Consider the following 25,351-nt stretch of genomic DNA (forward strand, 5'->3'; position numbering starts at 1 on the left):
GATAATAAGGAGCGGAACCTTAATGTGACTGAGGTCTGCAGTCGGAACATTAAAGTGTGACACCCAGCCGTTGCTTCGTCTTGGCGGTGCAGATAATTCATTTAATCGGTAATTAAGCAACAATGTCTTCAGTTGAGAATTTGAGAGAGTTTGTCAACGAGCGACTATCTGCTGCTGCTGAAGAAATATTCGGAGTTTTTAAAAGAACCGTCGTCGAGTACCAGGAGGAGATCGACCGGCAGCGCAGACTGTTGGATGTTTTTTGGAAACCCGAAGTGAGGTTACACAGGATAGGTGAGAACAACTTTGTTAAAGAAAACTCTGTTGTCTAAAGCAATAAAGACGAGGTTTTTCAAACCGACGTGTTCTTTAACTTACTAATAGAACAGTAGGACACGTGATGTTTATGGTTTATAAACACTCGTTGTATTTATACGCTCAAACGTTTGTCTTCTATTCCTTTTGTCCCTCCAGAGCTCCCACAGTCACGTGTCTGTAAGGAGGAGGAGCTTCTCTCTGAGCAGCAGCTCTGTCTCCAGGAGAGGAAGCCCAGTCTGGACCAAGAGGACCCAGATCCTCCAGAGATTAAAGAGGAACAGGAGGAACTCTGCACCAGTCCAGAGGGAGAGCAGCTTGAACCGAAGCAGGAGGCCTTTACGTTGACTCCTACTTGTGAGGAAAGAGGCCACGGTGAAGATCAACTTCTGGACTCGTGTAGTGATGAAACTGAGAGTGTGGTACAGGAAACATCTCTAGAATACATTTCAGTTGAAAGCACCGCTGTAGTTGAACTAAACAATGACCACCAGCTTCTCTCTCACAATCCTCATGAATCTGATGGCCGAGATCAGAAAGGAGTAAAACTTAGTTTAACATCAAACAAGGAACCAGCTCCTTTGGATGAGAAGCCGTTTTTGCGAGATTGTGGGAAATACTTTCAACTTAAAAATAGCTTGTTGGGCCACGTGAGAAGAACCCACAGAGTTGATGAACCATATGTATGCAACACCTGTGGGAAAAGATTCATTTATAAATCAACATTTGAGACTCATAAAACAGTCCACAGTGAAGAGAAACCATTTTCTTGCAAAACATGTGGAAAACATTTCAAATGTAGTAGTTACTTAAAGTTCCACATGAAAGTACACACAGGGAAAAGGCCACATTCTTGTAGCACCTGTGGGAAAACATTCACTAAGACCTCACATTTGAAGTCTCATTTATTAATTCATAGTGGGGAGAAGCCGTATTGCTGCATCACATGTGGAAAAACATTTTCTCGGCCTTCAACTTTGACGTCTCATAAAAGAATTCATAGTGGGGAGAAGCCATATTCCTGCATCACATGTGGAAAAACATTCTCTCGGCCTTCATCTTTGACGTCTCATAAAAGAATTCATACCGGGGAGAAGCCACATTCCTGCATCACATGTGGAAAAACATTCTCTCGGCCTTCATCTTTGACGTCTCATAGAAGAATTCATACTGGGGAGAAGCCATATTCCTGTAAAATATGTAAAAGAGGTTTCAGGAGTTCTAGTAACCTAATTGTCCACATGAGAAGAACCCACAAGGGTGAGACGTCATAGAGGTGCATATCAAAGGGTGCTATAAAGTGGTAATCCAGGGAAGTCCGCTGCCATTGGCTTAATTTAGACGTTAGAGAGCTAGCTAGCAATTAATAAGTCTTTCTCAAACGTTTACTGCCAAAGCTAATCAAAAACTGAATGATATAACACTTCAAAGAACACTTTAGTTAAGGTTACAGTGATATTTTTAAATCTCTGGCTCTAAACCTGCATTGTCTTGTAACGTGTCTTCTATTGAACAAATGTGAGCTTAAGCATGAGCGCAAGCGATTAATCACGTGTGCAGATAGTATGATGTCAAAATAAAAGTCACATAAAATCAAAGTAGGAAACAGGATCATCAAAATAAAACACTGCTAGTGGTCATTTACACTCCCACCACTCATGTTATGAAGAGTGAAGACAAGAGTCAACCTGCCTGAATGGATCATACTTGAGTCCTGTCTGTATCAGTGTGTCTAGATGTGTGCAAGTGAGTACTACTTAATATCTAAGAGAGAATAGACTATGTCATAAGGGAATAAAGGTGTAGACAATTAGACTGATTACTCACTCTCGAGAAGGAGAACTAGTTTCTGGATGGGCCTTTCCATGATCAAAGGTTTGGTAGGGCGATCTTGTTTTGCTGATGTTCTTTCTCCTACTAACACCTTGACGCGACGCACTAGACCATCGCTCCCCTTTGTGGTTTCAATCACTCGTCCCAGGTGCCACTGATTTCTAGGGGTGTCTTCCCTTATAATGACTAAGTCATCTACCTTAAGGCTGCGTCAAGTCGTATGCCACTTTTGGCGTGTGGAGATGTTCATGACATATTCTCTCTTCCACCGGCTCCAGAACTGTTCAACGAGGCACTGGACTCTTCGCCACCTTTTAGTTGCATAGACATCCTCCTTCTCAAATTTGCCAGGCGGTGGCAGTGCAATCTTGGACTTCATCAGTATGAGATGGTTTGGAGTTAATGGTTCGAGTGAGGTAGGATCATTTACTCCGTTTACAGTTAACGGGCGGCTGTTCACAATGGCCATCGCCTCATAGAACAGAGTTTGAAGGGAAGAGTCGTCGAGTCTGCCTAAGTATTGACAGAGTGTGGCATTTAAGACATTACGGACAGTCCGAATCTGGCCCTCCGAGTCTGAGTCTTCTGCACTTCACACATCTGTGTATCAGCTTAGCAACTGAATTACTTACTAGTTTGATTACATCCTTGGTGACAGATCCTCTCGTGGCAGTGGGTCAAAATCAACTTGGTAATATGTCCTCCTTTGGGTAGAATCAAAGGGTGTTTGACTTCTAGGCTTAAGGATGACTGATCCAGTCTTCCACCAACACAAAGTGCTCCTCCTTCTAAGATGGGATTCAAGCGAAACAGGGCTGGAGTTTTCAAGACTTTTTCCCTTTTGTATCTCCATCTCTTGGGAGAATGCTTCTTCTTGTACAAGCTTTACTACTGATTTGGCAGCTCTCTCGCGTTCTTCTACACTCACATGTTTGCCGGGATGATTTTGCTTTGAGTTCAGCCTCTTGATTCTTTCAATGACTTTCAGGAGTTTTGACCAGGAGGAGAATCGATTTAGATGGGTGGGAAAGTCTGACTTGGAAGGTTCAACCTTAGTTGTGAACGCCTGCATTGATCTGACCTCAGGATCACTGACAAGCAACTCAGGACTGAGGCGAGACTCTGGATATATTTCTTGTTCCCACAGGAACTTGGGTCCTGATAGCCAGTTTGTTGAGGAGATGTCCACTGCGTTTAGACCTCTCGACACATGGTCAGCAGGGTTTTCTGTTGTGTCTATGTAGTGCCATTGGCTGGGGCTGGTGTGCTCTCTGATCATTTGCACACGATTGGCAACGAAGACGTGGAACCTTTTTGCTTCATTACTGATATAAGCCAGGACAACTTGGGAGTCAGTCCAGAAAAATTCTCCATGGATCGGCATTTCAAGCTTGTTTCTCAGCATGACACTTGATCTTGCAGCGACCACTGCTGCTGAAAGTTCCAATCTTGGAATGCTTGTGAGTTTTGTAGGCGCAACTCTAGCCTTTGCCCTCACAAGGCTGCAGTGAACTTCACCATCTTCATTTTTGCTTCTCAGATAGGAACACGAGCCATATCCTATATTGCTGGCATCGGAGAAGTGGTCTAGTTCCCTTGTGACAGTTTTGCAGAAGCCTTGTGGTTGGTAGCATCTCGGTATTGAGACTTCCTTCAGCCTTTTGTAGGTCGCTCTTTCATCTCTCAGACCGTGGACTTAAGTCTTCGGGAAGTGAGTCATCCCAGTTAATGCCTCGACGACACAGCTCCTGGAGGATGCACTTTCCAGTTAAGATAAACGGAGCCATGAATCCGACTGGATCGTACAAAGAAGCAATGACGGATAGGATTCTGCGACGTGTGGATGGCCTGGGTTGTGGGTTTACATTAAAGCTGAAGGTGTCGTGTTCAAGGGACCACTGGAAACTAAGAGCACGTTCTGCTGGAGCTGCATTTAGGTCCAGATTTAAGGGGTTTGGATGTGACTGCCCTCTCAGTTGGGTCCATGGAGTCCAGAACTGATCTTTTGTTTGAGTTGAACTTGTGTAGATGCAAACCTCCTCTCTTGCACAACTCTTGTGCTTCAGCAATTAACTCCTTTGCTTCTTCTACGGAGGAGACGCTGATAAGCCCATCATCGACGTAGAAGTTCTTTTCAACAAAGGCTGATCCCGATGGATACTCTTCCTTGTGTTGATGTCCCAAGTACTTCAGGCCAAAGTAGGCACATCCGGGTGACGAAGCGGCACCGAATAGGTGGACAGCCATTTGATACTCTTGAGGCTCTGCTTTGAGGTCTCCATCCTCCCACCAGAGAAACCGTAAGTAGTTCCGTAATTCAGGAGAAACGTAAAACTGATGGAACATTTTCTCGATGTCGCATATGATGGCTACAGCCTCTTTCCTGAAACGACAGAGCACTACAAGGAGAGAGTTGATCAGGTCAGGACCTGTTAGCAATGTATCATTTAGTGAGACACCACAGAACTTCGCTGAACAGTCAAAGACGACCCTTAGCTTCTCTGGCTTCTTGGGGTGGAACACCCCATGATATGGTATGTACCACGAGTCTTCTGTTCTGTCGCAGGAAAGGCTGGCTCTGCGTCGCCTTTCTTTATTATATCCTTCATGAAGGCTTTGTACTGTTCTTTATACCGCTCGTTATTTTTCAATCTTTTCTTTAGGTGCTGCAGTTGAACGGTTGGAAGCTTCTTGTTGTCTGGTAGCAGAGGTGGCTCTGTGCTCTTGAAAGGAAGGGGCATTTCATAGTGTCCATCTTTCCTTTGAGTTATGTTGTCACTCAGGAGCTGAATGAAGCGAACGTGGTCTCGTGACACATACTTGTCTTTATCTGCTGTGAGATGCATGTAATGGTAAAATAAATTATAACATTGTTTTGTGCTAAAGCCGTGTCTCAAGTGTCCTGTATTTGACCCTGACATGCAAGGAGCAACATGATACAAAATTATAGTTTGCAGCTGTGCCCAGAGAAGGGAGGGCGATCAACTCGATCTCATAGATGCTGCAAAACAAAGGACTGCTGTTCATGGCCTTGGCTCATATCTTATTAGGTACGAAAGTTCCAGATCCACGTCTTTACTTCATGTCAAGTAATTATGATTTGCACCGGCCACTGAGGAGGATCTTGCTGTGTGTGTGTGCTACCCTCAGCTTCACCCGGGTTCTTATATCAACCTGATTTTCAGCTTCTCGTACCCGGCACAGAGAATGTCCTTCACATGTGTGTAATTCCACTACTTTTAGCGGTAACGAGCATGTAACGAAGTATTTTTTTAAATAGATCAACGCAGTTACAATTACTGAAATTGAAATGAGTTTGTTACTTGCGTTACTCTCTTTTATGACGCGAAGCGGAGGGCCGGCAAATAGTAAGTAGCTGCCTGTCAGCACAAAATAGTTGTGGCCACCAAACGTTGTGTGTCACAGAATAGTCGCCGTACGTGCATGTAAACAGCATCGCGTTGCTCATGACGAAAGAGCGCAGCCCCGCGGATGCTGCAGGCGCCGCTCCACGCAAACAACCAAGGCTCCACTTTACACGGACTGCAGTGCAGCCGATAAACCGGCCAGAGCTGAATAGATGGATTGCTCGCTATGTTGAAGATGAGATGCATCCTGTCAACTGTCGAGTCAGTTGCCTTCAGGCAAATGCCTGAAACTTATTTTGTATTAAGTTAAGTATTAAAAAGGACTTTTGTACTATTGCTTGATTTGAAGGGCTGTTGCCCTGTTGATTACCATGAATAGGTCTAAAAAATATGTTTATTGTGTTTGACTATTCAGTACTATTTATATTTAATACATTTAAAAAGCAGACATAAAAGTTACTTAAAAGTTACTTTTCAGAGTAACTAATTAATTTTGATACACAGTAACTGGTAAGTAATTCAATTACCTTTGAAAGAAGTAACTAATAACTGCAACTAAATACTCGATTTTCAGTAACTTGCCCAACACTGTTAATCACGTGTGCAGATAGTATGATGTCAAAATAGAAGTCACATAAAATCAAAGTAGGAAACAGGATCATCAAAATAAAAAAGTCTGATAGTGGTCATGTACACTGTATTTAACGGCAAAAAACTAGGTAAGTGCACTATGTGTAATAAAACGGCCACTTCAAAACAGCATACTCCTGTCCAGTAGGTGGCGGTATGCATTATTTCATGTTGGTTGCGACCCCCCAATAAAATTGATAGAGGAAGAAGAAGGCCGATAACCTGTAACCATAATAAAGAGCGGAACCTTAATGTGGCTGAGGTCTGCAGTCGGAACTTTGAAGTTGTGACACCCAGCCGTTGCTTCGTCTTGTGGCAGTGCAGATAATTCATTTGACCGGTAATTAAGCAAAAATGTCTTCAGTTGAGAATTTGAGAGAGTTTGTCAACGAGCGACTATCTGCTGCTGCTGAAGAAATATTCGGAGTTTTTAAAAGAATCGTCGTCGAGTACCAGGAAGAGATCGACCGGCAGCGCAGACTGTTGGATGTTTTATGGAAACCCGAAGTGAGGTTACACAGGATAGGTGAGAACAACTTTGTTAAAGAAAACTCTCTTGTCTAAAGCAATAAAGACGATACATTATTTAATTTTTTTCGAACATACGTGTTCTTTAACTTACTAATAGAACAGTAGGACACGTGATGTTTATGGTTTATAAACACTCGTTGTATTTATACGCTCAAACGTTTGTCTTCTATTCCTTTTGTCCCTCCAGAGCTCCCACAGTCACGTGTCTGTAAGGAGGAGGAGCTTCTCTCTGAGCAGCAGCTCTGTCTGCAGGAGAGGAAGCCCAGTCTGGACCAAGAGGACCCAGATCCTCCAGAGATTAAAGAGGAACAGGAGGAACTCTGCACCAGTCCAGAGGGAGAGCAGCTTGAACCGAAGCAGGAGGCCTTTACGTTGACTCCTACTTGTGAGGAAAGAGGCCACGGTGAAGATCAACTTCTGGACTCGTGTACTGATGAAGCTGAGAGTGTGGTACAGGAAACATCTCTAGAATACATTTCAGTTGAAAGCACCGCTGTAGTTGAACTAAACAATGACCACCAGCTTCTCTCTCACAATCCTCATGAATCTGATGGCCGAGATCAGAAAGGAGTAAAACTTAGTTTAACATCAAACAAGGAACCAGTTCCTCCGGGTGAGAAGCCAATTTTGTGCAGAGATTGTGGGAAATACTTTCAACATAGAAATAGCTTGTTGGGCCACGTGAGAAGAACCCACAGAGTTGATGAACCATTTGTATGCAACACCTGTGGGAAAAGATTCATTCATAAATCAACATTTGAGACTCATAAAACAGTCCATAGTGAAGAGAAACCATTTTCTTGCAAAACATGTGGAAAATATTTCAAATGTAGTAGTGACCTAAAGTTCCACATGAAAGTACACACAGGGGAAAGGCCACATCTTTGTAGCACCTGTGGGAAAACATTTACACGGAAATCACATTTGAAGTCTCATATATTAATTCATAGTGGGGAGAAGCCATATTTCTGCGTCACCTGCGGGAAAAAATTTGCTCAGCCATCAAATTTGACGTCTCATATAAGAAGCCACAATGGGGAAAGGCCATATTCCTGCATCACCTGCGGGAAAGCATTCATTCAGGCATCAGTATTGAAGCGTCATAAAAGAACTCATAGTGGGGAGAAGCCATATTCCTGCATCACCTGCGGGAAAGCATTCACTCAGGCATCAGTATTGAAGCGTCATATAATAATTCATACTGGGGAGAAGCCATATTCCTGTAAAATATGTAAAAGTGGTTTCAGGAGTTCTAGTAACCTAATTGTCCACATGAGAAGAACCCACGAGGGTGAGACGTCATAGAGTAAATATTTGGAGCAATTTTTAAGATTGAACAGGCGTTGAAGCTTTCTATAAGAACAGAACACAAATGCTTCATTTGAGAGAAAAGTCTTTTCAGTAAGTTTCTGACAGACAGACAGACCGCGGTGACCTCGGCGTGTGGAGTAGAGAGGGTGCGCCGGGAACCGCAGGGTTGTCCGTTTAAATCCTGGCTGCTCCATGTCGAAGTGTCCTTGAGCAAGACACCCAACCTCTAACTGCTCCCCGGGCGCCTTTACGGCAGCACACCACTCCCACTGTGTGGGATGGGTTAAAAATGTAAACCGTGGGTTAAATATGCACTGCAGGTTGCTTTGGATAAAAGTTTCAGCTAAATGATATGTAATGTAATAACCAGTCATTAAATGTATATAGTTTACTTTCATCCCCCAAATCTTTTATGCAGATTAAGGGATCATATCTTGCAAATGTTTAACCTGTTTAACAATTAATTTGTCAGATAGACAAATATATATATATATATATCTCAATCTCCGAAAAGTCCTGCAATAAAAATGATGGATCTCTTCCTCAAATGATGTTCGCTCATGATTTCATCCTGCTTGAGTTTTTTTGTATAAAGCAGTTTTAGATAAAACTCAAAAGAAAAAGATCAACCTCCCAATCAAACATTTTCCACTTATGTAAAAGTTCAGAGGTATATTCATATACAGAGTAAAACTATTTGGACTAAAATAAAACTATTGTGTAGTAAGTGGAAGACATCAACCAAACACTTGTTGATTGTGGGATAATATTTGGAAACCCCACTTGCAGTTAAACAAGATACATGTGTAAAATGTATTATATAAAATACTGATATCCTCTATTTATACAACATTTGGTCAAACAACAATCCATCACTAAATCATATCAACCTCTTTCTTCGACTGCTGAAGGAGCTTTAAGGGCCTCCAGTCCAATCCAGGTGCGAGTCATTTACAATGCAGTACCATCAGTGCTGCTCCATTTGAAAATATCTTGTCAAATAAAATAAGAATGTGATATAAAAGTTATGTTGAAAAAAATAGTTGATTTTAGCTCAATTTAAAGAGCTTCAGGTGTCAAAGAACGGAACTCACTGCAGGACAATGTAAGTGGAAGGAAAATGATGAAGTCACGTCCAGGGAAACCCACAGAAAGGATAGAAGTAAATCTGGAATTAGACAACCACCTGTGGACCTTCCCCCTCTGGTAAATCTGAGGCAAACGGAATTACATTCAGACATAAAAGTGCATGAATGCAAAATAGTTAAAACTCTGAATAATGAATCCACAACAATACAGATGTATTAGGCCTACCCCCCAACATTTAAATAACAGAAAAACAAGATAACTGAAATGTGCACAATTTTCAGAATGAAAAAAGTGGAAAGGAAGAACTTAAGACTTGCTGAGACACCTTGGTCCTATATCCACAGTACTATAGAAGTGCCTTTTTTTTTACTTTAAACTGCTGCTCGCGGGCCTTGGCTTCTGAAAATGCAACCACTGTGTCTTCCATATCTAAGGACCTCTGAACAGCCCTTTCTGTTGAAATCAGTGCAGCTCCTGTGAGCCTCTCCTGGCACACGGTTGACCTCAAAAAGCTCCTCTCACCAGAGGCAACAGAGACAAGAAGAGTCAAGAGGAGACGCAATGCAATGCTTAGACTACTGTACAGATTCAGGTTTTCACTGTAAATGTAATTTTACATGTCATTTGGGCAGGTGGAGGCGTGGTGTGGAAAGTGTAGACAGCAGAATTGATCTCCAATTCTAAATCATCTGCCTCAATGTCATTCATTGTTTGCTCCAAGTTCTTGCACGAAGCTTGCCACTCTTTAGCACCTGTTGCATGATTTTCTTTGAAAACAGGAAACTGTAGAGAACATAGACATCTTCCAGTTTTGAGAATCTGTCATTCAGGCTTCTAAGGGCTGTGTCTACTAAAGGGAAAATGACTCTGTTTTGAAGGACTCTCCTGGACTGTGTTTCTGCCGGCTAGTAAGGGGCCCCATTAGGGAGATTTACGACGTGTCATTGCAGTGTCTACGGGGGTTTCAAGTTGTGTCGCTGATATGGAGCGATATAAGCAGTCTGTCGGGGGCCCATACTAGCAACTAGCCAGTGACAAAAAGGGCCCTGCGCGGGGCATTTCCGATGCGTTATCGTTAGCGTCTAAAGCAGTTCAATCATTTTGTTATTGACGTCAGCTCGGGGCCCCCTTCGGCTCGGATTGATTTCCAGCAGAATCCGGTGGATGACCAAGAGGTCAAAGGAAAAGTAGTCACATATGGAACCAATGTCAATTCAATTCATTTTATTTTGTTTAGCCCAAATTTGCAAATTACAAATTTGCCTCAGAGGGCTTTACAGTCTGTACACATGCGACCTCCTCTGTCCCGAAACCCACCATCGGCACAGGAAAAACTCCCCATAAAATGAAAAAACCCTTCCAAGAGGGAAAAAAGGGAAGAAACCTTAGGGAGAACGTCAGAGGAGGGATCCCACTCCCGGGATGGACAGACTACGATGGATGCCATGTGTACAGAATTAACAATGTATAATACATGCAATTCCTATGACAGAAATGATTCAAGTAATTGTGAGTAGCAAACCAGGCGCACAGCAGGACCACTGCAGGGGCAACCACCATCAGATCGAACCACCATCAGATAGAACCACCATCTACAGAAGCCCGTGGGGAGGGAGAGCACAGAGACTTTAGGAGAGGGTAATGTTGGTTTATGAGTACAGTAATATGATTAATATCTAAAATAATAATGATGATGATGGCAGCAGCAGGCGTCAGCAGGGCCACGGCAGATGTCAGGATCAGGGTCCAGAAGGAACTACGATCTACGGAGACCTGCTAGGGGAGAAAGCACAAAAAACTCCCGGAAAGAAGCTGAATTAGTCATGTGCATTAATAAAACGTGAATTATTATAGTATAATTATTGTAGAACGACAGCGTGAGAGAGGAGCTCGGTGTGTCCTAAGAAGTCCCCCGGCAGTCTAAGCCTGTAGCAGCTTAACTAAGGGCTGGTCCGGGCTAACCTGAGACAGCCCTAACTATAGGCAGAATCAAAGAGGAAAGTTTTAAGTTTTACTTTAAAAGAGCTGACCGAATCTGCCCCCTTGACTGAAAGTGGAACCTGGTTCCACAAAAGAGGAGCTTGATAACTGAAGGCTCTGGCCCCCAGCCTACTTTTTAAAACCCTAGGAACAACAAGTAACCCAGCATCTATGGAGCGCAGCTGCCTTGTAGGGCAATAAAGTGTTACAAGCTCTTTAAGATACGACGGTGCCTCACCAGCAAGTGCCTTGTAGGAGAGGCAAAGTACCTTAAAATCTATTATTGATTTAACGGAGCCAGTGCAGAGAAGTTAATACAGGAGTGATATGATCCCTTTTTTTAGTTCTTGTTAATACACGTGCTGCAGCCTTCTGAATCAACTGGAGAGGCTTAAGAGATTTACAAGAGCAGCCTGATAACAAAGAATTACAGTAGTCGAGTCTGGAAGTGACAAACGCATGAACTAATTTTTCTGCATCACTTTGAGACAGGAAGTTCCTGATTTTTGATATGTTACGTAGATGAAAATAGGCAGTCCTTGAAGTCTTCTTTATATATGAGTTGAAGGTCATATCCCGGTCGAAGAGAACTCCCAGATTCCTAACGGTGCTGCTGGGTACCAGAGCAATTCCATCCATAAAAACTGTATCACGAGACCGCTGGCTTCAAAGGCGCTTTGGGCCTATCGAGATAACTTCTGTCTTTTCTGAGTTTAGCATCAGGAAGTTGCCGGTCATCCAAGTTTTGATGTCTCCAAGACATTCTTGAAGTCTAACTAGCTGGTCCGTCTCTTCTGGCTTGATTGACCGATACAAGATACCTTAGGTTTAAGGTTTATTAAAAGGCAGGAGTCATAAATAGCTGCCACTCCCCCCCCTCGGCCTGTGCCTCGGGGAATGTCCTAGACCAGCGATTCCCAAAGTGTGGGCCGCGACGGTACTGCAGGTGGGCCGCGAGAGGTCATTTACAATAAATTAAATAAAATGGTTTTAATTTACAATTATGAAAAGTTTGAAATTGATATAAAAATATTTATGATTTAAATTACGTGTTATTCTTTTATCTGACCTATTTTTGATCCGTGACGTGTCCTGTATTTTGTCAATGGCGGGAAATCTTAGTTGACACAATAAGCTACCTAAAATATTGGTGGGGAAAATTGTACAATGGAGCGGTGGCTAGTAGGTGGTAGTGTTGTTACCTCCGATCCTCCTGCTTCGACGCTTGTGTCGAAATATGAACCAGTGCAAGGCGAACGTATCGGTGCTCGGTTCGTTCGCTGCTGATCACGTGATCAGTGACGTCCGAAGCTTCGGTCCGGCGCACAGTCACGTGACCGCTTCGATTTGATTCAATGGGCTGGAAACAGGGTTCGGGCTTGTCGGTTTGATACAGTCAGTGTTGTTGTAGTAGTCGTAGCAAAGAGCAAATTTACAATGGAACCTGTGGCAAAGAGAGGTCGCTCCGAGATGTGGGAGCACTTCAATTTGATTTCCTCTAACACGGTTAGCAATAGGCAGGCAAAGTCTGTCATTTATACTGTGTAATTATGGATGTTTATTTTTATTGTGGAGACCACCCGATATTTGGCTGAGCCAAACATTCCACGGAGTAAAGACCCGCTAAAATATTGGGTCAAACACAAACATGTGTACCCACATCTATTTGTATTAGCACGTAATATTTTGACCATTACTGCCTCATCGTGCTGCGTGAGCATGTTTTTTCTAAGGCAGGGGAAATAGTATCTACAAAAAGAAAATTGTGTCTCTCAATAAAAATTATATTGCTTAAATATAACTCATATATATCTTCTATTAATTCTTCTGCTATTATGATCACAAACATAACATGCACAAAGGTGCAGAAAGACATAGATAAGTGTTTGTTCCACTTCTTGCCAATGTACAGAGAATTGAAATACACAAACAAGGACACAATTCAAACCTGAAAAACAATAGTTTTATTCATATAGGAATCCATGTATTTATTAGATGATTTATTGGTTCAACTTTTCATAATCATGTTCTACCCACAGAGACTGGGCCAAAATATACTGGTAGGCTATTCGATACATTTGCACTATAGGTTTTCAACAGCAGAGGTCATCATAGAGTTTGCGATGCATTGAATGAATGAACCTGTTTCCGATACAATTGGCTGGAAAGCTTCACTGGTTCAGAAATCTTCACTTTGCCATCACTAGTAGGTGGGACAAGGAAAGCTGATGAATTAAGTCCTCAGATAATGAATCCCTGAAAACTAAAAAAAAAAGGTTCGTAGAAAGTACTCAACGGAGTACCTATCACTGGGATTTACCAGTTTAGGACCAGAAGACAATTCGAGCGACACATTAGTTATGTGAAACATTAATTAATGAAGCACAAACAATTTAAACGAACAGATTAATAAAACAATAAGGCTCTTGCTCGAAACGGCTGCTCTTGTCCGCCTGTCGTTATTCAACAAAAGGCGTCGCTAAACAAAAAAGTGTCAAATGTGGGGCCTCTTGTAGTATTAAAGTAAATATATATGAGCTCCGGAGAAAATGGTATACAAAACATACATTGTCAGTTAATACATTTTTAATCGGTTAAATTGTTATGGTCATTTAATCATCCCTATGTTTTGATCAGAGTTGTGATTAAAGGTTTGGATGGGCCGCAAAAGATTTTCAGATTTCAAATTGGGCCGCTGCATTCTTGAGTTTGGGAACCGCTGCTCTAGACAAACAAAACCCCACAGACCAGCTGCTGTCACACTTATCAGACTGGCTGAGACTCAAGAAGGCAGTGGCATGGTACTTGAAGTTCGGAGATGCTTGCAAGAAAAAGAAAAGAAATGGAACTCCATGAAATTGGTGTGAACACACATTCTCAAAACAAAAAAGTTGCTGGCAAAATGCAAGTATTTAAATCCACAATGACTGGTCAGAACATCACTGTAGACGACATGGAAAAGGCTGAGAAGGTCATCATTGGAATCAAGAAGAAGTATACAAAGAAAAAGCTGCATATTCTAGTTGGATCCAGTGTTGGAAGATGGCGTACTAAGAGTTGGTGGAGGACTCGACCATGCAGCCATACCTGAGCAGGTCAAACATCCCAAGTCACCCACTCTCCTGCTACTACGTCATATACTGTACACAAGCTCACAGGCCACAGTGGAAGAAATCACATTCTCTCTGAGCTTCGTAAGAATTACTGGATATCAAGTGTAAACTCAGCAGCAAGAAAGGGGATCACCAAGTGTGTTGTGTGCAGACGTTTAGCAGGAAAGACAAGAGTACAAAAGATGGCAGATTTGCCCAATCTGATAGATTCATTTTGACCGATCGAAACAGAGCCAAAAGCCTTGTCAAGCGGTATGGTGTATTCTTTACTTGTATGGCCAGCAGAGCAGTACATCTAGAGGTGGCATATTCCTTAGATACAGACTCTTGCATTCATGCCATTAGGAGGTTCATAAGCCGAAGAGGTCAAGTATCGCATATCCACTCTGACAATGGCACTAATCTGGTTGGCGCAGAAAGAGAACTCTCAGAAAGCCCTCAGGAGTCTAAACCAGGACAAACTCCGAAATTTCATGCTGGAAGACTGTGTCAAATGGTCTTTCAACCCTCCAGCAGCATCACACCATGGTGGAGTGCGGGAAAGACTAATTAGAATGGTGAGAAAAGTTCTGTCAGTTTTACACCAGCAAGCACTTGATGACGCTCATTAACAGATCCCGGTCCTCCACTGACTGACATTCCACCAGTCACTTTCTTTCTCACTGCACACGTCACTTACACTTGTGACTTTCATTTGTCACTTTCTGTTCGCTGGTGCACTTTATTTTTATTTTTTAAACATATTTAACGCTTTAACTTTAACTTTTATTCCTATATTTTTAAACTAACTTATAGCCTTATACTACTAACCCATAGCATTACATTTTATTACTTGTGCACTGTTGTCCTGTCCTACCCAAGTCAAATTCCTTGTATGTGTAGCGACACGAGGCGACACGAGGCGTGATGGACTCTTGGACAAGCCCGGGGGGTACCAATCAGGGCTGAGACTTACGATGATGGACTGTCCAAATAAAAGGGGACCCAAAGAGCACCACACGTGAAACAACTAAAAGTGAAGCAAACTCAAACAACATGCAAAAACATAACATAAGAGGGACACCACCACCTGGGACACCAATGCACCACCGCAGACTCAGCACCTGAAGGGGGGGGGAAGACGAGAGCAACAGTGTTACGTGCCTCGGCCTGCTTGGGGGTGTGTGTGTGTTTTGACTTGTGTCCCCACAGGTGTTCTGACACACCCACCATGCAGTCATCTCCGCTGCCCGCTCTCACCTGCAGCCACTAATCACCCTCACCCACAGCCAATCAACTGCAGGATGCCGTGGCTTAAAAGGAGGTCGGGAGGGAGAGACCAAGAGGAGAGCTGTTGGAGAGAGCCGAAGGACTGTTGCAACAAAATAACTTTCTGGCAGGAACTTTCGTTTTGAGCTGGGTTCAAGTGACAGTTCGTGTTTTTGGTTACATATGTATTTGGGTCATGTGAACTGGTGAAGGTTAAGTTATTGTTGTTATTCTGTCTGGTTATCACGTTGTTTGTACTTTTTATTTTTTGCTTCTTCCGTTGTCCCAGGGAAAAGGGGACCGCACAATGGGAGTGTGTAGGTAAGAGACCCTGGGGTTTACATACTACCCGTAGATAAACCTCTGTCTATATACACTAGGTAAGACCTGGGCGGACCACCCCCTGTATTTATCAGAGTTTAGCAAGGTGTGTTTAGACTAGATAGGTTAGGGGTCCTTTTCATTGGTTAATTTCTTTGCTTTGGTTCCGCTCAGCCCCTTTTCCCCCACTACCGTATTATAGGTGAAATAAACCTTGTTTAAACGGTGCTTTGTTTTGTTGGTCCTACTTGTGCGCCCACGCAATTTGTTTCACCTCACCCACCTTTTGGCCAGCTCACGTGTGACGGCGAGTTACGGTATCCTCTCTTTAGAGGAGGGCGTAACAAACAGGTTTAAAATAAAAGAAACTAAACCAAAACAGAAAGAAAGTAAAGAAAATTATTACATTTAATCAAAAACTATACTAATAAAACACCGACAAACGGCTTAACCAAAGCTCAACCGAATCACAAAATAAAGAAAATAACAAATTGACAAACAAATAACAAAGGATCCAAACAAATAAGGCCTGTCTCTCGTACAGTTAAAATGTGTCTTGATCCAGTTAGGAGGCCAAAACAAAGCAACCCAAACCGGGTAAATGCAGCTAAAAGCAAGGCAGACCCAAACACGGTTAGTTTAACCAAGGTAAAGCAAAGCAGTGTGGCCAAAAGACAAAGCAGCAGTGGTCTCTGGCAGGTTAGCGGTTGTAGAGCTGATGCTCAATGATCCTTGCCCTGCAGAGGAAAACAGACAGAGCCTTACTATGGCTGGCGGAGGGAGCTAAAGCCACTGCGCTACATACCGGTCAGGACGCTTCAGACAATCAACGTGGGTCGGAGGGATTGACGCTACCACGATAATTACCAGCGTGGACATTGAGTGCATCAGGTGGAGATTACTACGCAGCCATACCAGTGAACTTCTGGGACACAAAAGGCCCTTAAATGAGCACTGGACGGACAACGTGGGAGCGAATACAATTGCTGCCGACAGCCTACCTGTCACCACACGGAGCAGCGCGAAAGACGCCAGGAGGTGTGTAATGGTAAAAATATATTCTAACATTGTTTTGTGCTTAACCCGTGTCTCAAGTGTCCTGTATTTGACCCTGATGTGCAAAGAGCAGCATGATACAAAATGTTAGTTTGCAGCTGTGCCCTGAGAAGGGAGGACGGTCGACTCGATCTCATAGAAGCTTCAAAACAAAGGACTTCTGTTCATGGCTGAGGAGGATCTTGTGTGTGTGTGTGTGTGTGCTACCCTCAGCTTCACCTGGGTTCTTATCTCAACCTGCTTTGCAGCTTCTCGTAACTGGCACGGAGAACATTCTTCACATGTGTATAAAAACTCAGCGTTTTTACTGCTCGGGGACGCCATTTCCAAAGAGCACCATGATACGTGCCTGTGTATTTGACCTCCTGCTTGCAAGCAATAAATGGACTTTTTGCAACTTTGATCATTCATCAAGACTCTGTTTTATCAGACAAGTCATTCTCTTCTACCAAGTTTTTATTGAAATATTTCACAACAGGTGTCGTAACCCCAGCCTCTGGCAAGTGAAATGCAGACAGGTGCTCTGAAGCCGCCTTTGTACAGCATTGTCATGCAGCGATTGGCTGTGATCCAGACCCAGCTGAAAGTTATTAGGACCAATCACTGCATACTGCCACATATGTCTGACATCTTTTGGCAATAAATGTTTCCTGATTCCTGATATAGGGAGTTATCACGTTCCCATTAAACTGCGGTATCTTTACTCTGAAGGGTAATACAATACAACGATGGTGTTTTAAAGCTGTATTTAATGGGGAAAATGAGTCAGGTAAGTGCACTATGTGTGACAAAACAGCTACCCTGAAACTGCACACTCCTGTATAGTAGGTGGCGGTATTCATAATTTCATGTTGGTTGCGACCCGTCAAATAAATTGATAGAAGAAGAAGAAAAAGGCCGGCGATCATAGTAAGAAGCGGAACCTTAATGTGACTGAGGTCTGCAGTCGGAACTTTGACACCCAGCCGTTGCTTCGTCTTGTGGCGGTGCAGATAATTAATTTAGTCGGTAATTAAGCAAAAATGTCTTCAGTTGAGAATTTGAGAGAGTTTGTCAACGAGCGACTATCTGCTGCTGCTGAAGAAATATTCGGAGTTTTTAAAAGAACCGTCGTCGAGTACCAGGAAGAGATCGACCGACAGCGCAGACTGTTGGATGTTTTTTGGAAACCCGAAGTGAGGTTACACAGGATAGGTGAGAACAACTTTGTTAAAGAAAACTCTGTTGTCTAAAGCAATAAAGACGAGGTTTTTCAAACCAACGTGTTCTTTAACTTACTAATAGAACAGTAGGACACGTGATGTCGTCGTGTTGCAGGGGTTAGAGAAGGTGTGCTGGGAAGCACAAGGTTGGTGGTTCGATTCCAGGCTGCCCCTTGTTTGTTCCATGTCGAAGTGTCCCTGAGCAAGACACCTAACCCCTAATTGCTCCCCGAGCAAAAATGTGAAAAAAGCCATGGGTTTAAAGTGTAATGTAAGTCGCTTTGGATAAAAGCGTCTGCTAAATGACATGTAATGTAATGTTTATGTTTTATAAACACTCGTTGTATTTATACGCTCCAACGTTTGTCTTCTATTCCTTTTGTCCCTCCAGAGCTCCCACAGTCACGTGTCTGTGAGGAGGAGGAGCTTCTCTCTGAGCAGCAGCTCTGTCTCCAGGAGAGGAAGCCCAGTCTGGACCAAGAGGACCCAGATCCTCCAGAGATTAAAGAGGAACAGGAGGAACTCTGCACCAGTCCAGAGGGAGAGCAGCTTGAACCGAAGCAGGAGGCCTTTACGTTGACTCCTACTTGTGAGGAAAGAGGCCACGGTGAAGATCAACTTCTGGACTCGTGTACTGATGAAGCTGAGAGTGTGGTACAGGAAACATCTCTAGAATACATTTCAGTTGAAAGCACCGCTGTAGTTGAACTAAACAATGACCACCAGCTTCTCTCTCACAATCCTCATGAATCTGATGGCCGAGATCAGAAAGGAGTAAAACTTAGTTTAACATCAAACAAGGAACCAGCTTCTCCGGGTGAGAAGCCGTTTTTGTGCAGAGATTGTGGGAAATCCTTTCAACTTAAAAATAGCTTGTTTGCCCACGTGAGAAGAACCCACAGTGTTGATCAACCATATGTATGCAACACCTGTGGGAAAAGATTCCCTCATGAATCAGTATTCAAGGCCCATAAAAGAGTCCATAGTGATGAGAAACCCTTTTCTTGTGAACCATGTGGAAAAGAATTCAAATATAATAGTGATTTAAAAGCCCACATGAGTGTTCACACTGGGGAAAGGCCGTATTCCTGCCTCACCTGTGGGAAAACATTCTCTCGGCCATCAAATTTGAAGTCTCATATAAGAATTCACAGTGGGGAGAAGCCATTTTCCTGCATCACCTGCGGGAAAGCATTCGCTCAGCCATCAAATTTGAGGTCTCATATAATAATTCATAGTGGGGAGAAGCCATATTCGTGCATTACCTGCGGGAAAACATTCTCTCAGAAATCACTATTGAAATCTCATGTAAGAATTCATAGTGAGGAGAAGCCATATTCCTGCATCACCTGTGGGAAAACATTCTTTCGGAAATTACAATTGAAGTATCATATAAGAAGACACACTGGGGAAAGGCCATATTCTTGCATCACCTGTGGGAAAACATTCACTCGGACATCAGTATTGAAGCGTCATATAAGAATTCATACTGGGGAGAAGCCATATTCCTGTAAAATATGCGAACGTGGTTTCAGGACTTCTAGTAACTTAATTGTCCACATGAGAAGAACCCACAAGGGTTAGGTGTCATAGAGTAAATATTCAGAGCAATTTTTAAGATTAAAAAGGCGTTGAAGCTTTCTATAAGATCAAAACACAAATGCTGCAACCTCTAACTGCTCCCCCGGCGCCCTGGTTAAAAAAAAATGCAATGCCAGTTGCTTTGGATAAAAGCGTCAGCTAAATGATATGTAATGTAATAACCAGTCATTAAATGTATATATTTTACTGTCATCCCCCAAATCTTTGTTGCAGATTAAGGGAACATATCATGCAAATGTTTAACCTGTTTGAAATATATATTTATCTGCCAAATTAATTGCCAATCTACGAAAATTCCTGCAATAAAAATGATGGATCTCTTAAACTGATAAACCCTCAAATGATGTTCACTCGTGATTTCATCCTGCCTGAGTTTTTTTGTATAAAGCAGATTTAGAAAAAAAGAAAAAGATCCACACCTCATAATAAGATATGCACATAGTAATATATTATTAATAAGTAGCATAATATACTGTAAATAAATCTGACACAGTATCGCTTGTTCTAATATCTATGTTTCTTATTTCTGGTAATTTAAAAGGTGAAGTGTCTGTTGTGTTCAAGGGAGCTTGGATACAACAATAACACCTCGTCTATGCTGAGCCCTGCGTGAGAACAGGGAGACCAATCCAAGGTCAAAATGTTCCTGGACAGGGGAAAATCTCTTTCCTGCTGGTTCCATCACAGAAAAAAGAAGCTTGAATAGTTTGTAAATAAATGCGCAATAAAGTATGAAATACACAAAATGTAGGACTTGTGTTTCGCTGCCCCTTTTATTTCGAATCGCGCTCCAGACTGTCGTGTCTGAGCGAAACAAGGACTACTGGAGACTTTAATCAAAGCAATGTGACAATGTTTATTTGTGACAAGAGTATTCTGTCCTGTAGTTAAACGTGCACGGACCTATTTCAAGCTATTTAGCAAAGAACAGGGCAAGCTATTTAGCAAAAGCAAAGAAAAAAACGTTTAACTTGCAAAGAAAAGGCAGTTTAACGTGCACGGACCCATTCAAAAAAAATCCCTTAATACAGAGTGTGCTCGCATTATATATCCTTTAAGAGCATTTTGGATTGGTTTACTATGATGGAGGCGGCTCCTGTTTAGGAACCTTCGGAGAGCCTCATTAGAGCACAGGGATGTCCATCCCTCCAGGCTTGCGGGTCATCACGCTTTCAATGGTTCACGCCACTGCATATTAGGATGTTTTGCGCTGTATGTGTTTGCGTGTGAGAGCTGGGGTGCAGCTCCATGTATGGACATGTTATTCTCACTATGGGGAACTGGTGTTTCCTGTTTTTCTACATTTGAACCAGATAGTGCTTTTCTCAATATGGGGAACTGGTGTTTCCTGTTTTTCTTTATTTGACCCAGATAGTGCGTGCAGCTTTTTAGCAACATGTTGTGTGCTGTGGTTGTGATTGTGATATAAGCTGTTCGTGCAATCCAGGCTTTTTAAGCGGCCTTCACCCATTATTACTATGCATTTATAATTCAAGTGTAATTTCATTCTAGCGTGACCGTGCATGATTATATTTTAATACTCAACAAGACCCATGAACCATTTCCTGAATCAGTCACGTGGTACGGCTGGTTTGCGAGGCTTTGAACGTCATCACATACGTCATCAACACAAGCCTCGATACGCGCTTCATAAAAATCTTCCTGGATTACTCGACCCAAGCTTCGAAGCCTCGACGCGAACGTCACATCACTAAGTGCAGGTAATTAATTTAATCGGTAACTAAGCAACAATGTCTTCAGTTGAGAATTTGAGAGCGTTTGTCAACGAGTGACTATCTGCTGCTGCTGAAGAAACGTTTGTCTTCTATTCCTTTTGTCCCTCCAGAGCTCCCACAGTCACGTGTCTGTAAGGAGGAGGAGCTTCTCTCTGAGCAGCAGCTCTGTCTCCAGGAGAGGAAGCCCAGTCTGGACCAAGAGGACCCAGATCCTCCAGAGATTAAAGAGGAACAGGAGGAACTCTGCACCAGTCCAGAGGGAGAGCAGCTTGAACCGAAGCAGGAGGCCTTTACGTTGACTCCTACTTGTGAGGAAAGAGGCCACGGTGAAGATCAACTTCTGGACTCGTGTACTGATGAAGCTGAGAGTGTGGTACAGGAAACATCTCTAGAATACATTTCAGTTGAAAGCACCGCTGTAGTTGAACTAAACAATGACCACCAGCTTCTCTCTCACAATCCTCTCCGGGTGAGAAGATGCAGATTGAGGGAACATATCTTGCAAATCTGTTTGATATATATATATATATATATATATATATATATATATATATCTCAATGTATTTGTCTAACTGACAAATTAATTGTCAATCTGAAAAGTCCTCCACACTGGGGAAAGGCCATATTCTTTCATCGCCTGTCGGAAAACATTCACTACGACATCACATTTGAATTGTCATTCAACGGTCCATAGTGGGGAAAAGCCATATTCTGGGAATTGGTGGAAGAATGTACAACTGGGTAAAATACTTTTTGTTTGGAAGGAAATTTCAAGCTCAGATTGTCTCAGAAAGGTCAGAACAATAGATAGTCGAGAAAGGCACGCCTCAGGGTAGTGTGATTGGTACACTCATCTTTACCCTAATGATTAATGATATATATTCACAAAAGCACTAGTATAGGGAGGTCTCTGTTTGCTGACCATGGTGCAATATGGAAAAACGGAAGGAACCTGGAACACGCGGTCAGGAAAGTGCAAGAAGCAATGGATGAGGTGGTGTAGTGGGGTTATGACCGGGGATTCAGGTTCTCACTGGAAAAAACACAACGGGTTCTGATGGGTTCAGTGGAAATATGTACATTGTTAACTTCTATAATCCATGTAAAAGGCTAACTAATGAGATGTTATAAAGTATAGTTAGGACAAATCATAGAGAAATACGCTGTGGAGACTTTAATGCACACAATAGTTCGTAGGGCAGCAAACATACAGATCTAAATGGTGAGGCTGTTTAAGAAATGATGACTGATAGAATGCTGGTATGTTTGAATAATGGGGCTGGTACTAGAATTAATGTCTATAAGAATGAAACTTCCTGTATTGATTTAACTTTAGTTGACAGGAAAATAGCCAGTAGATGTGAATGGGAAATAGATCATAACACAAGCGTTGGAAGTGAGCATTTCCCAATCTTAGTAGATATGGAATTTAAGACTGAACAAAAGTACAGTCATAAGTAATGGACCTTCAAAAAAGCTAACTGGGAGAAATATAGAGACATTTGTGATGGTATGGTAAACCAGGTTCCGGACCATCCCTAGTGCCTGTTTTTCGTCTCCACCAGTGAACTCGAGAACAATGGTTCTTACAGGTATTTATAACAATGCTTAAAGGTGTGAAAGTTAGTGTCCACACCTCTGGGAGTGGTCTTCTGGTGAGTTCAATGTAACTCGGATTTCGAATGGCCCTTTATCAATATCAGTTGTTGTAGTATTACATGCATGCATTCCAGTTGATTACATTACATCAAATACAATCATAACTGTACATTGATGTGATTCTATTACAGTTGCAAAATTAAAGTGGTTTTACAATATTGTCATTACTTTATTGATTACAGTTTCAGAATCATGGCTGTATTGTGGTGTACACTATATGCATTTTTATTAATTTGATGAACCGGGTCGTAAATTTGTTTCTAATATCCTACAGACTCCATGTCGGTATTGCAAAGTTTTGAGGGGACATCCTCACGAGATTACCTTATATTAGAAATAAAATACCTGGTGGAAAATATTAGAAACCTAAGGATCATAGTTCAGTTTTGCTGGGTCCCAGCACATGTTGGATTAAAGGGAAATGAAATGCGGATGAAAAAAGGCTTTGAAAAGAACATATAGGCATTAAGGTTCCAATAGGAAAAGGGGAAGCAAAAAGTTGAATAAAGATTGAGACCATGCAAAGGTGGCAAGAAGAATGGATGAATGAATCTGACCCTAAAGTTAGACAATACCATAAAATACAAAGCCAGGTTGGAGGGGAAAGAGTCTCCGTACTGGGTCTTGACAGACGAGAGGAAGTGGTATATAATGGATTAAGACTAAGTCATACAGGTCCAAATTCCACACTAAAAATGATAGGAAAACGTAATGGATTATCTACTGAATGTTAAGTTAAAGAACATGTTGAACATGTTTAAAAAAAAAAAAAAAGTTCAGAATGAAATGGCCAGAGGTCAAAGCTGGAAATGATAGGCTTATGAATTATATTTTAAAGGAACAAGGGATACAAAGAGACAGAATCAAAGCTTTAGTTATGTTTCTGAATGAATCAGGCCTAATGAAAAGTTATTTCTTTTTCATATCCTTTTTTTTCTTGAACAAAAGTCTAGCCTTGCCATAAATCCGTTTGCACACTCCTGAATAGTAGGTGGCGGTATACGCTACTATCGCTGCAACCCGCCAATAAGTAGAAGAAGAAGAAGAAGAAGAAGAAGAAGAAGAAGACCCATTAGGAAATGCGGAACATTAATGTGACTGAGGTCTGCAGTCGGAACATTAAAGTGTGACACCCAGCCGTTGCTTCGTCTAGTAGCGGTGCAGGTAATTCATTTAATCGGTAATTAAGCAACAATGTCTTCAGTTGAGAATTTGAGAGAGCTTTTGCCTCCAGGTAACTTGCTCTCCTGCAACATGAGACAATAATTGTAAATCTGAGAAAATCTCCTGCAAATAAAATTGATCTCTTAAACTGATAAACCCTGATGTTCACTCATTATTTTATCCTGCCTGAGTTACTTTTGTTTCAAGCAGTTTTAGAAGAAGTCAATAGAAAAAGATAGATCCCCCAATCAAAGATTGCACACTGTTGAAAATTTTTTATTAGACAGAGTAGAAATATTTGTACTTGTGGAGTACCAAGACATCAACCACAAGCACGGAATGCTGGATAATCTTGTTTGTCATAATCTATTGATACAACCTTCTTGGCAAAACAAAACTAAATCATATCAACCACACAACTTTAAAGCAAATCAATATGATTTACACTACTAGTGAAGTGAGACCTCTTCCTTCGGCGGCCGGAGGAGCTTTAAGGGGCTTCAGTCCAATCCAGCTGCAACTTGCTTACAGTGCAGCACGGCTGGGCTGAGCTTCTCTAGAGGGAGGAAAGGGACGACAGCCCAGGGAACAAACAGTTCAATGACAGAGGAGATCTTAATGGTTATGATACACATATTTTCATCTTGCGGTTTTAAGAACCAACACAAAGGTTTTAAAATTAATGCAGACTTGTTTAGTCCCAAATGCTGATAGACAACATCTGTGTTTGTTTAGTGATTCTTTTGAATGGTCAGGAGATTCATTTATGTAGTCTGAGGTTTACACCCTGTCATAAGCAACAAGGAATGGGAGGGACGAGTGTTGGAACAAACTATCGAGTGTGTTGTAGTCAGGGGGATGGATGATATTCTCAGGATTTACCATTATAAACCATTTTTTGTATCATGAAGAGTTCACACTTGCTGGTCTTGCTGATGACAATCAAACCACTTAGGGAACAAAGAGAGTGTCCGATGATGATGTTTCTGCTCAATGACGAAATCTAATGAGGTGGAAGAGGTAGAAAGAGTTCAACTGACATCCAGTTTGCTGCAGTAACCAATAAAAAGGAAAATTTGTGATGCAAAAATATAGAGTCTTGCATTTTTCCAATACAAAATCATCTGATTTAGAAACTAATATTTTATTCATTTTATTTAACCACGAAGGCCGGCTAATTAAACATCGGATGC

General features: G+C 42.0%; 3 protein-coding genes and 1 long non-coding RNA gene across 4 annotated transcripts; all 4 read left to right on the forward strand.

Annotated features, from left to right (window-relative positions):
• Window positions 1-23: 23 nt before the first annotated feature.
• Window positions 24-5,033, forward strand: LOC144383027 (uncharacterized). The gene is made up of 2 exons (XM_078081564.1): window positions 24-294; window positions 475-5,033. Exons 1-2 carry the CDS (start codon window positions 123-125, stop codon window positions 1,587-1,589), a joined length of 1,287 nt encoding a protein of 428 aa, XP_077937690.1. The 5' UTR covers window positions 24-122; the 3' UTR covers window positions 1,590-5,033.
• A 1,379-nt stretch (window positions 5,034-6,412) lies between these two features.
• On the forward strand, window positions 6,413-8,536 carry LOC120826167 (uncharacterized). Its single transcript, XM_078081562.1, has 2 exons — window positions 6,413-6,672; window positions 6,865-8,536. Exons 1-2 carry the CDS (start codon window positions 6,501-6,503, stop codon window positions 7,980-7,982), a joined length of 1,290 nt encoding a protein of 429 aa, XP_077937688.1. The 5' UTR covers window positions 6,413-6,500; the 3' UTR covers window positions 7,983-8,536.
• Window positions 8,537-17,689: 9,153 nt separating this feature from the next.
• LOC120826163 (uncharacterized) lies at window positions 17,690-19,940 on the forward strand. Its single transcript, XM_040188203.2, has 2 exons — window positions 17,690-17,989; window positions 18,389-19,940. Exons 1-2 carry the CDS (start codon window positions 17,818-17,820, stop codon window positions 19,579-19,581), a joined length of 1,365 nt encoding a protein of 454 aa, XP_040044137.2. The 5' UTR covers window positions 17,690-17,817; the 3' UTR covers window positions 19,582-19,940.
• A 983-nt stretch (window positions 19,941-20,923) lies between these two features.
• Window positions 20,924-23,152, forward strand: LOC120826169 (uncharacterized). The gene is made up of 2 exons (XR_005713217.2): window positions 20,924-21,320; window positions 21,446-23,152. It is a non-coding gene; the product is annotated as an uncharacterized LOC120826169 (long non-coding RNA).
• Window positions 23,153-25,351: the final 2,199 nt, after the last annotated feature.

The sequence above is a fragment of the Gasterosteus aculeatus genome, chromosome 10 (assembly GCF_964276395.1).
Source record: "Gasterosteus aculeatus chromosome 10, fGasAcu3.hap1.1, whole genome shotgun sequence".
Taxonomy (NCBI): Eukaryota; Metazoa; Chordata; class Actinopteri; order Perciformes; family Gasterosteidae; genus Gasterosteus; species Gasterosteus aculeatus.

Bases quoted from the DNA above. Each gene is read 5' to 3' on its own strand.
- LOC144383027 (XM_078081564.1), top strand. From the start codon at position 123: ATGTCTTCAGTTGAGAATTTGAGAGAGTTTGTCAACGAGCGACTATCT. The intron at 295-474 runs GTGAGAACAACT...TTGTCCCTCCAG, and splicing joins AGTGAGGTTACACAGGATAG to AGCTCCCACAGTCACGTGTC.
- LOC120826167 (XM_078081562.1), top strand. From the start codon at position 6,501: ATGTCTTCAGTTGAGAATTTGAGAGAGTTTGTCAACGAGCGACTATCT. The intron at 6,673-6,864 runs GTGAGAACAACT...TTGTCCCTCCAG, and splicing joins AGTGAGGTTACACAGGATAG to AGCTCCCACAGTCACGTGTC.
- LOC120826163 (XM_040188203.2), top strand. From the start codon at position 17,818: ATGTCTTCAGTTGAGAATTTGAGAGAGTTTGTCAACGAGCGACTATCT. The intron at 17,990-18,388 runs GTGAGAACAACT...TTGTCCCTCCAG, and splicing joins AGTGAGGTTACACAGGATAG to AGCTCCCACAGTCACGTGTC.